At 45.2% G+C, this 12,109-nt stretch overlaps 1 protein-coding gene across 1 annotated transcript in view; it reads right to left on the bottom strand.

Annotated features, from left to right (window-relative positions):
* The window catches only part of LOC126282058 (lutropin-choriogonadotropic hormone receptor-like), an 800,001-nt gene that overhangs the window by 26,665 nt on the left and 761,227 nt on the right, over nucleotides 1-12,109 (bottom strand). Inside the window, exon 21 of the mRNA XM_049981496.1 lies at nucleotides 2,434-2,674. Within this exon, the coding sequence (XP_049837453.1) occupies nucleotides 2,434-2,674 (241 nt within the window). The remainder of the gene's footprint in view (nucleotides 1-2,433; nucleotides 2,675-12,109) is intronic.

Genomic DNA, 12,109 nt, shown 5'->3' with positions numbered 1-12,109 from the left:
TGAAACCTTCCTTTCCTCTAGACACTTGCGGTACACGGCTGTTAGAAGGGGGGTTAAGATCTTTCGCGTACTCTGTAGAACATTACGTAGGAAATCAGCGTACATTGCACTGGCTGAACACTTCGTGTTTCCTTAAATAACGTAACTATCTGGCGATCGGTCCGGACAATTGGATGATGTCGTCCAGGATACCGAGCAGCATAGATTGTAAGTAGTCTGTATAGGTTTTTTTTTATTGGTAACGCCACGTAGCGCTCTGTATGAAAGTCACTGGCTGTGCTGTTAGCAGTCTGCGGCTGCTTAGCATTGTTGTAACATTCGCTATTGTAGTGTTGGGCAGCTGGATGTTAACAGCGCGTAGCTTTGCGCAGTTGGAGGTGAGCCGCCAGCAGTGGTGGATGTGGGGAGTGAGATGGCGGAGTTTTGAGAGCGGATGATCTGGACAGAGACAATAAATTCGTAAGACTGGATGTCATGAGCTGCTATATATATATTATGATTTTGGAAAACTATTACGGACTCTTCAATGGTGATTGTGCACCTGCACAGATGACTGCTGGTCATCTCTACAAGGACTACAGTGCGTCTACACCTTTGATGACTCACCAATACCTTTATTTCTACAAGAACTGCAGTGGGTCTGCACCTCTGGTGGCCCACCAATACCATAATCTCTACCAGGACTACAGTGCGTCTGGTCTGTGATGACCTACCTACCAATATTCTTCAATTTCGACTGAATCTGCTGTGGGTTTGCTCTGTTGTGGCCCATTACCTGTCTGCATGTCAAGAGTCAGGACTGTCTTTCCGTTGGAAGGACAACACTACTTCTTCAAGACAGCATGGAACTCCACTACTTCTGTGTGCATTTTCATTTACTGCTCAAAGTTCGAGAAAAACACTGCAATTTTACTGTGATGAATGATCAGGACTGTCGTTATGGACTATGAGAAAATTTTATCTTTGACCATTATTGTATCAATAAGTGTGTGCATTTGATTCCTTTGTTATTGGAATTGTGAAAAAATTTTAACAAATATGTATTGGCCAGTGCCCAAAACAATTTGTAAAATTTTTTGTGGGGAGCATGGGGGCTATGTAAGTAGTCTGTATAGGTTTTTTTTATTGGTAACGCCACGTAGCGCTCTGTATGAAAATCATTGGCTGTGCTGTGAGCAGTCTGTGGCTGCTTGGCATTGTTGTAATATTCGCTATTGTAGTGTTGGGCAGCTGGATGTTAACAGCGCGTAGCTTTGCGCAGTTGGAGGTGAGCGTCCAGCAGTGGTGGATGTGGGGAGAGAGATGGCGGAGTTTTGAAATTTTGTAAGTAGGCTGTTTAGGTTTTTTTATTGGTAACGCCGCCGCCACGTAGCGCTCTGTATAAAAATCACTGGCTGTGCCGTGTGCAGTCTGTGGCTGGTTTGCATTGTTGTCTGCCATTGTAGTCTTGGGCAGCGGCAGCTGGATGCTAACAGCGCGTAGCGTTGCGCAGTTGGAGGTGAGCCGCCAGCTGTGGTGGACGTGGGGAGAGAAATGGCGGAGTTTTGAAATTTGTAAGAATTGGTGTCATGAACTGCTATATATATTATGACTAGTGAGGTAAATACATTGTTTGTTCCCTATTAAAATCTTTCATTTGCTAACTATGCCTATCAGTAGTTAGTGCCTTCAGTAGTTTGAATCTTTTATTTAGCTGGCAGTAGTGGCGCTCGCAGTATTGCAGTAGCTTGAGTAACGAAGATTTTTGTGAGGTAAGTGATTTGTGAAACGTATAGGTTAATGCTAGTCAGGGCCATTCTTTCGTAGGGATTTTTGGAAGTCAGATTGCGTTGCGCTAAAGATATTGTGTGTCAGTTTAAGCACATTCGTGTATAATTGTTCAAAGAGGACGTTTCACATAGACCAGTCTTGTATAATTTTTCTAAGGGGACGTTTCTATTTGTAAGAATGGATGTCATGAACTGCTATATATATTATGACTATAAAGGTAATTACATTGTTTGTTCTCTATTAAAATCTTTCATTTGCTAACTATACCTATCAGTAGTTAGTGCCTTCCGTAGTTTGAATCTTTTATTTAGCTGACAGTAGTGGCGCTCGCTGTATTGCAGTAGTTCGAGTAACGAAGATTTTTGTGAGGTAAGTGATTTGTGAAAGGCATAGGTTAATGTTAGTCAGGGCCGCAGCACAGTAATTCGTTAATTTTTCTAAGGGGACGTTACAACATAGCACACGCCCATTGGGCATTTTGATCACGTAGGATGTTACTCTGTTTATCAGGCGACAGTGAGGAACTGTATTTAATACTGGTAGCTTGTTGTTACTTTTTGAGTTGCCCTCGTAATAACTCACGTCAGGCGCAGAGCAGCAGCGTGGTGACTTACAGGGAGCGACGATGGAGGCAGCAGCCGCCGCCGCCGCGGCCGCCACGGCCGCCGCCTGCGCGTGCCGCGCGTCGCTGGAGGCGCTGGAGCGCGACAGCTTCCAGGTGCTGGTGCTCGCCGTCGTCGCCGAGCCGGACGAGTCGTTGCGCGAGCTGGACAGGTTCGAGTCCTGCGACGTCTTGCGCGTCACCAGCCACGACGAGGCGCGCCGCTTGGGGTCGAGCAGCCGCATCGGTATGCCGCAGTGGTGGTGCGGTGCCGCGTGCCTCCACGAGTCCGACCGCGAAGAGCTGCGAACGCCGCCAGAGCTGGCGTCAGCGCGCACACTAGCAGCAGTAGGCAAGCGTTCATGCTGTAGCGCCACTACACTGAGCAACATAATCATTTTAGAAACCCCATAATTGCCCCCCCCCCCCATTCCGACGTCTAGGTTTGAAATTTGACTCAATGGTGTCTACAGCCTTCGCCTGTACTAGTGCAAACGGACGGCACCCTGCGACGTCACCCTCGGGTTCTGAGACGCTTCAAACAGCAGTACATCTATATCTACATACATACTCCGCAAACCACCATACGAAAAATGACTGCCTGCATGCCTCTGTATGAGCCCTAATCTCTCTTATCTTGTCTTTGTGGTCTTTCCGCGAAATATAAGTTGGCGGCAGTAAAATTGTACTGCAGTCGGCCTCAAATCCTGGTTCTCTAAATTTTCTCAGTAGCGATGTACGAAAAGAAAGCTTCCTTCCTCCAGAGACTCACACCCGAGTTCCTGAAGCATTTACGTAACACTCGCGTGATGATCAAACCTACCAGTAACAAATCTAGCAGCCCGCCTCTGAATTCCTTCTATGTCCTCCCTCAATCCGGCCTGATAGGGTCGATACATGCGAAGAAAGACCAAAACTCGGAGGTTTATATGAGCTGTAAGATCGCTTAATGATGTCACATTGGCACCAATCACAATATTGCCTAAGCCACCGTGGACATGTCTCAAGAAGATAAGGTCCTAACCGCCCATCCTAAAAAATGGCTCTAAGCACAATGGGAGTTAACACCCGAGGTCATCATTACCGTAGACTTAGAACTACTTAAACCTAACCATCCTAAGGACAGCATACACATCCATACCCGAGGCAGGATTCGAACCTGCGACCGTAGCAGCAGCGCGGTTCCAGACTGAAGCGCCCAGAACCGCTCGGCCACAACGGCCTGTACGCCCATCTTACCTACGTATCACTACTTCTTTTACACCTCTGCATTGGAGGTCAGAAGCGTGACACTCAGCGTTATAGTCACACTGTTTTTTTTGTGGCTGGTCGAAGAAAACATTTTAGACACACGGCCGCTCGAACTGACACGAAATGACCTCAAGGGTGTCATAAAGCGCATCAGTTAAACCACCCGTTTCCCTGGGGCGTTGATTCCCACGCATTTCGCGGTTGAAAACGACAGTTCGCAGTGCGCTGAGCAACAGGCAGATGTTCTTGACAACAGTAGATATTCCCGACACACCTTGGGCGATTCAACTCTCTCTAAAGACCTCATGGGGCTACAGCCCCAGTGAACATCACCCGACCCCTTTGGACTGTAGCACGTCCACAATCCTTATTCTGGTATACAGGGTGGAACGCTATGGACTGTTCAGAAACATTCGACGATATCTGGACGTGATTCGAAGCAGCAAAGGGTGTTTATGTTTATTTTAGCCCACCTGTACCGCACCCTCCTCTGGCGTTATTATGCAGGACTGCAACATTAGTTTGGCAACACCGACGCACTGATCTTGTGCATGTTAGAAATTTCAGAAATTTTGGTCCCAAATCTGACTGGTGGCTCCACTAGCACCTGAAGGTTAGACAACCGCCACGAAATCCTCTTGGTGAGGTTTCCCTACCTTCATACACTAGAGCAGCGGCCAGGCGGAATTGGTATTGAAGTTTCTGACAGGTACGACCCCTATGCGCAATGTAAGGTCCGATCTGTCGCAAAATGGAAACCAACATGAAAATCTACTTCTCTACACACTCGCCGCTCCGATTTAGACATTTCTCGTAACGTTGTACCAACTTTCCAACACTCTCGTCATAGAAGGAAGCCGCCTGTACTCCCTGCCAATGCCCTACGCTGGTCTAAATGTCGTATTCTGTGCCAGAACGTTGTAGTGCTTTATGCGAGCAGAGATGAAACTCAGGGAGACCCAATTATGGACTCTGTTTTGGGTGATCAAACACTTCTCATCGAAAGCGCTGCAGGAGCATCTTCATTACCCCTCCAGCGTGCGACCGAGAATTGTCATGCAGATGGTAACGTATGACAGTTATGTTTTGTGGGCTGCATGAATTCAGGCGCAATCTCACACAAGGCCATCATACTTGGCGGGAGACACTATTGTTCTATGCATCTTTACGTGCTCATCGTGCACTCAGAACTGAAAAAAGCGACGTGACTCGATCGATGCACATACTAGAGACACTGCCCAAAACATATGTGCAAAGCTTCATCTGATTTTCACTGTGGTTTCCATTCCACACCCCATCGGATCTTATCTTCCGAATAGCCCTCGTACATTAGTAACATGCTCAAGAAATGTGCGGGTGTGTCACCGAAGGTGATGCCAAACTGGGGTCCTAGAGGTCCCTTTGCCGTTTTATTGAAGCACATATTAATGTTGCACTGCCAAGTGATCCCGCCACAGGAGGGCGGAAAAAACAGAAGGGTTGATAAAGCAAGTAAGTACGCTTTGCTGATTCGGATAACGTTCAAATCTTTTTAATGGTTTTCAGTGGTTCCTCATACTTCCAACTCGTACACTAGTGCAAAATTTTCGGGCGTGCTGTACTCCAAACGGGTGCGATCAGATAAATTGAATGCAGCTACACAGCGTCCTTAGGAATGAATTAAAACGTCCGAGGGTGTCAGAAGTGTCAAACTTTGGCGTTCTCAACAGCGAAATGTGTAGGAACCAACGCCCCAGGGAAAGAGGTGGTTTCACTGATGCCAGCCGGCCAGGGCGGCCGAGCGGTTCTAGGCGCTACAGACTGGAACCGCGCGACCGCTGCGGTCGCAGGTTCGAATCCTGACTCGGGCATGGATGTGTGTGATGTCCTTAGGTTAGTCAGGTTTAAGTAGTTCTAAGTCCTAAGGGACTGATGACCTCAGATGTTAAGTCCTATAGTGCTCAGAGCCATATGAACCATTTGAACTGATGCCAGTCCCCTCCCCCTCCTGGTGCCTTTTCGGGTCGATTCTGAGTGGCGGAGTGTTCGAAACGTTTTCCTCGGCCACCCATAACAAACCTAGTGATTTCAATTCTGGATGCGCGGTTCTGACCTCCATCGCAGAAACGTCAAAAGAAGGGGTGAAATGACCGAGAGTGACGCCACAGGGTGCCACGCTTTTCCACCATTACAGAGGAACGTCGTAGTCGCCTTTGAGAGAAATTTCAAAGTTATGCGTCTCAAAGGCAGGCAATTACAGGATTTCGAAAAAGTGATCCTTTATTCGACAGCTTTTTGTCGGTTGGGATTCACTCCGTTTAAAGGAGGGGGAGGGGAATGTCTCCAACTCGTGCACTGTCCATGGGAAAATTAGTTGTGGTTCCCGGTGTCTGTCTTGACCACCTAAGCCAATCAGATTCATCGCAGCTTGCATAAATTAGACAGGGATAAAATACATAAAGACTAAGTTCATCAACAAAATATTAATATACAGGGCTACTATTAATAACTCATTCGTTTTGTGAGTAGGCCGTTTAGTTTTTTATGTTGGTAACGCCACGTAGTGCTCTATATGAAAATCACTGACTGTGCTGTGTGAAGTCTGTGGTTGGTAGGCATTGTTGGAATATTCGCTATTGTAGTGTTGGGCAGTTGGATGTGGACAGCGCGTAGCGTTGCGCAGTTGGAGGTGAGCCGCCAGCAGTGGTGGATGTAGGGAGAAAGATGACAGAATTTTGAGAGCGGACGATCTGGACGTGTTTCCATCAGAAAGAGTAAATTTGTAAGACTGTATATCATGAACTGGTATGATGACTTTTAAATATTGTTAAGGTAAATACATTGTTTCTTCTCTATCAAAATCTTTCATTTGCTAACTATGCCTATCAGTAGTTAGTGCCTTCAGTAGTTAGGATCTTTTATTTAGCTGGCAATAGTGGCGCTCGCTGTATTGCAGTAGTTCGAGTAAGGAAGATTTTTGTGAGGTAAGTGAAAGGTATAGGTTTTTGTTAGTCAGGGCCATTCTGTTGTTGGGATTATTGAAAGTCAGAATGCGTTGGGCTGAAAATATTGTGTGTCAGTTTAGTGTTCAAAAAATGTTCAAATGTGTGTGAAATCTTATGGGACTTAACTGCTAAGGTCATGAGTCCCTAAGCTTACACACTACTTAACCTAAATCATCCTAAGGACAAACACACACACACCCATGCCTGAGGGAGGACTCGAACCTCCGCCCGGACCAGCCGCACAGTCCATGGCTGCAGCGCCTTAGACCTCTCACGGCTGAATTCCTTTCCCATCCTTCCCTAATTTGACGGGGACCGATGACCTTGCTGTTTGGTCCCTTCCCCCAAAAAAACCAACCTACCAACCAGCCAACCACAAACCGGGCGGAACTAGTAGTTGCGTGTTCCCAAAGTTGAAACAAGCCGGAACGGTTTGGTGTCGACAGCGACTTGCGCAACTGCGTGTCGTGCATGTACAGTGGTCGGAAGCGCAGTTTCGAAATTTGGTTTCGCAACCTAGTGTCACTGTGTAGCCTAGCCTTTACAGAGCCAACTGGAGCTCAATAGTGTCACGGACCAGGGTCCTCTGTGATGCTATTGGATGACACTGTGACGTCATTAAAGAACAGCGTCTACCTCGGGACCAGTGCTATAACATTAGGATTGCAGATTTATGAGATGTATTTGTGTTAAGTTTTGGTTCTGCTAAAATAATGAAATGTAAATTGCTATTCTGCTATGCTAGAATTGTATTGCTACTTTTTGTAACTTGGGTAACTTTTAAGCGGACGCTGCTGATTAAAAAAAAAAAAATGCAGACATATATCGAATCGAAAGACGCAAACAAAGCGTACAGTAGAATCTATCTTCGCAGTTTTCCGTCAAAGTAAATGGTCGAAATGAATCTACAGTATTCTAAGTCGTTTCTGAGAACAGTTTTAACGTGTAAAAAAGATCTATATAAGGCTCATTTTCGTTTTGTATTCGTCAAAAGGTTAAAAAACTTTAACTAATAGGTGGTCACTAACTTTTTCAATCAAAAAATTATGCGGGTGCCTAATCTGCAAAAAGCATTTGAATTATAACTGTAACTCCATCTTCTGTCTGGAGTGTGGGACTACGGCTGGTCCCGGCGGAGTTTCGAGTCCTCCCTCAGGCATGGGTGCGTGTGTTTGTCCTTAGGATAATTTAGGTTAAGTAGTGTGTAAGCTTAGGGACTGATGACCTTAGATGTTAAGTCCCATAAGATTTGACACACACTACGGCTGGTCAATATCCAATAAAACAATACCAATCTAATATATCTAAAATATCCTTCAGTATACCTGTATGGCAACTGAATCTGCTGTGTATCTAAGTATGCAAGGTCGACGCTGCAGATGAAGAATATCCGAGTTTTTCTTTTCGAAAATGGCAAATTTTCTGCGTAGCGGAGCGCAAAATAATCAACTTACTTGGGTCTTCTTTGATCCATCTAACCCGATGCGACCTCTGTAACATACTTTTCACTTGATAGTGTGAAAATATTTTGCCCAATTAGATTAATTTCACGAGAGACAGTTATATTTTTATTACTTTAGTCATGGTGTAGACGTCGTTTCATCGACTACAACTGATTTTGAAAATTATATTATATGCTCGCAGTTTCGTTCACTCGTTTTTCAGCTGAGCGTTTTTCCTTTACAATGCCGCTGTCGAATTCTGTTAACTGACCTGAATCGTTGAAAATAACTTCACCCGTAAACATACACTCTCCTTCATTGGTGAAAGTTTTTCTAAAGCCTCTGTGCTTTTTGTATCTCACATATCTCACATTTGTCGAAACGTTCCTTCCTTTCTTCTGTTGGACGGAGTGCCATCACTGGCGCTATTAATACAAGGCAAATTGCACGATGGAAAAGAGTCATTCTCTTAAACTCTCGTTTCCGCAGTAGATTTAGCAGCTCCTCATAGAAGTGTCCAACATAATCACTTTTTTTTGAAATGACGAGAACGTGTTCTAGGATGTACAGTATTCACAAGTTAAATCTTTTGTACCCATGCGTCGCGAAGGAAAGCAAGAAGCAGTATTTTAATTGTTTTTATGTTGCAATTGTGAGTACTACAACCAACAAAAGCACAACCTGGCTTTCCATGGCCACACTCGAAACTCTTTCATTTCTAAATCGCTCATTACACAAAAGTAATGAAGCGAAAACATCACTCACGTGTAAGGTGTCAGGCAAATCCAACACCTTACATGAAAACCCTGACATGATAAGCAAATGTACTAGTATGTCACATAGCTCCGAATAAATCGTGACATTAAATTAACCGCCCTGACGCTGCTTAAACACCGACAAGGTAATGAACGCACGCGATGCCGCATTTTTGCCGCATACGGCTTCACTCAGAACTGCAGAAGTCTCATCTGTTACACCCCTTTTTTCCGTAAAACTAATGGTGATCGTTAGTTAAAACTCATGGTGTTCACATTTGCCACTTGAAGAAAAGATCTGAAACGCGATGATTTTTCTTTTATATAGTTATTGAGAAGCCACATCAGCCACTGTAATTTACGACAAGTTAGATAAGTTATTAAAGATAATTGAGGGTCACTGTAGACCATTTTGATAGTTTTCTCTTTTGTGAAACTTAAATTAAACCTAGATTATAGATGTGATATGGCATAGGCCATCCTTCGATCGCTTGTAGAACTTGGAAACCCATTTAGGGAATATTCGTTCACATTTTTGTTGAACGCTGTTGGTTTTTACCATCCTGTATTAAAAACATTTCCTTTTATCAATAGTGCAATTTATAAACGATGTTTTGTGATTAGAGTAAATTTCCAATGGTAAACTTAACTGCTTTTTCGACGTTATTTTACCAGCTAACTAAAAATAGGAAAGCCTTGAACCCTTTCCACTATATTTAGTTAGAATTAAGATTCTTTTACAGGGAGTGCAGTGGAGCTGACGCTGAGATCATTTAGTATTTGGTTATATCATCGCTAGTCTCACTGAACTCTTCTGAATTCTACATGTCATGTGTGGTCTGGCGTCTCCTTACCAGCAACAGGTCCCAGGTTCAAACTAGTCCCCTAAAAAACACGCTCAGAGCGTCGTTGCGCGAAAGTGGTTGGGAGACACGAGATAGTACAATCAGACACCACCATGAATGTTTAGACACGAAATGACACAGCAAGCAACATACACCAAGGTGAGAAAAGTCATGGGATAGCGACATGAGCATATACAAATGGCTGTAGTATCGCGCACATAAGGTAGAAAAGGGCAGTGCTTGAGCAGAGTTGTCACTTGTACTCGAGTGACTGATGTGGATCATCATGGCCGCACGACGAGAAAGAACATACTTTGAATGCGGAATGCTAGTTGGTGCTAGATGCATTGGCATTCTGTTTCGGAAACCGTTAGAGCATTCAATATTCTGAGATCCACAGGGTCAAGAGTGTGCTGAGGATAGCAAATTTCAGGCATTACCTCTCACCTCGGAGAACGCAGTGGCTCACGACCTTTACTTAACGACCGAAAGCAGCGGCATTTGTGTGGAGTTGTCAGTGCTAATAGACAAGCAACGTTGCAAGAAATAACTGCAGAAATCAATTGGGGAGTACGACGAACGTATCCACTAGGACAATGAGGCGAAATTTGGCGTTAGTGGACTATATCAGCGGACAACAGACGCGAGTGCCTTTGCTACCAGCACGGCATCGTCTGCAACGCCTGTCCTGGGATCGCGATATCGGTTGGAACCTAGACGACTGGAAAACCGTTACCTGGTCAGATGAGTCCCGAGTTCAGTAGGGTTCAAGTGGTGCAGATGCCACGAAACAATGGATGCAAGTTGTCAGCAAGGCACTGTGCACACTGGTGGTGGCTCCATAATGGTGTGGGCTGTGTTTACATGGAATGGACTACATGCTCTGGTCCATTTGAACTGATCATTCTATGGAAATGGTTATGTTCCGCTACTTGGACTTCATGTTCCCAAAAAACCATGGAATTTCTATGGATGACAGTTCGTCTTGTCACTGCCAGGCGTAGCGCCGTATACCGATCCTGCCTTGGAGGCGGTTAAGTGGGAGATGTGTGTCACAGCTGGATAGTGACAGATGGTGACGCGAGACTGCACGCGCACGTAGTTTATGTGTCAGCCGATAGAGAACAGTATTGGATAGAGGACTGTGATTTAGTTTTGATTGTGCCCACTAGAGTGCACTAAAGTAACAGAATGTTTTTCATAAACTGTTCTAGTGTTATAATGTCTTTATGTGTATGTAAAATGTTATTAATGGGTTTTAGCAATATGAATGATGCGTGAGTGTGGTTTAAGGTTATGTAGTGGGATTTCGTGTGGGAACATTTCGAAGTAGTATGGATGTGGACAAAGGGGATTTTTATACACTACTGGCCATTAAAATTGCTACACCAAGAAGAAATGCAGATGATAAACGCGTATTCATTGGATAAATATATTATACTAGAACTCACATGTGAATACATTTTCACGCAGTTTCGGTGCATAGATGCTGAGAAATCAGTATCCAGAACAACCACCTCTGGCTGTAATAACGGCCTTGATACGCCTGGGCATAGAGTCAGACAGAGCTAGGATGGCGTGTACAGATACAGCTGCCCATGCAGCTTCAACACGATACCACAGTTCATCAAGAATAGTGACTGGCGTATTGTGACCAGACAGTTGCTCGGTCACCATCGACCAGACGTTTTCAATTGGTGAGGGATCTGGAGAATGTGCAGGCCAGGGCAGCAGTCGAACATTTTCAGTATCCAGAAAGGCCCGTACAGGACCTACAACACGCGGTCGTGCATTATCCTGCTGAAATGTAGCGCTACGCAGGGATCGAATGAAGGGCACAGCCACGGGTCGTAACACATCAGAAACGTAACGTTCACTGTTCAAAGTGCCGTCAATGCGAACAAGAGACTTGTAACCAATGGCACACATACCATCACGCCGGGTGATAAGCCGGTATGGCGATGACGAATACAATCTAGCTTCCAATGTGCGTTCACCGCGATGTCGCCAAACACGGATGTGACCATCATGATGCTGTAAACAGAACCTGGATTCATCCGAAAAAATTACGTTTTGCCATTCGTGCACCCAGGTTCGTCGTTGAGTACACCATCGCAGGCGCTCCTGTCTGTGATGCAGCGTCAAGGGTGACCGCAGCTATGGTCTCCGAGCTGATAGTCCATGCTGCTGCAAACGTCGTCGAACTGTTCATGCAGTAGGTTGTTGTCTTGCAAACGTGCCCATCTGTTGACTCGGGGATCGAGACGTGGCTGCACGATCCGTTACAGACGTGCGAATAAGATGATCTCGGCTGATAGTGATACGAGGCCATTGGGATCCAGCACTGCTTTCCATATTACCCTCCTGAACCCACCGATTCCATATACTGCTAACAGTAATTGGATCTCGATCAACGCGAGCAGCAATGTCGCGATACGATAAACCGCAATCGCGATAGGCT

This window comes from Schistocerca gregaria, chromosome 7, assembly GCF_023897955.1.
Source record: "Schistocerca gregaria isolate iqSchGreg1 chromosome 7, iqSchGreg1.2, whole genome shotgun sequence".
Lineage (NCBI taxonomy): Eukaryota > Metazoa > Arthropoda > Insecta > Orthoptera > Acrididae > Schistocerca > Schistocerca gregaria.
Note: the sequence above shows the minus strand (reverse complement) of the source record. Positions and strands in the feature narration are given on the sequence as shown.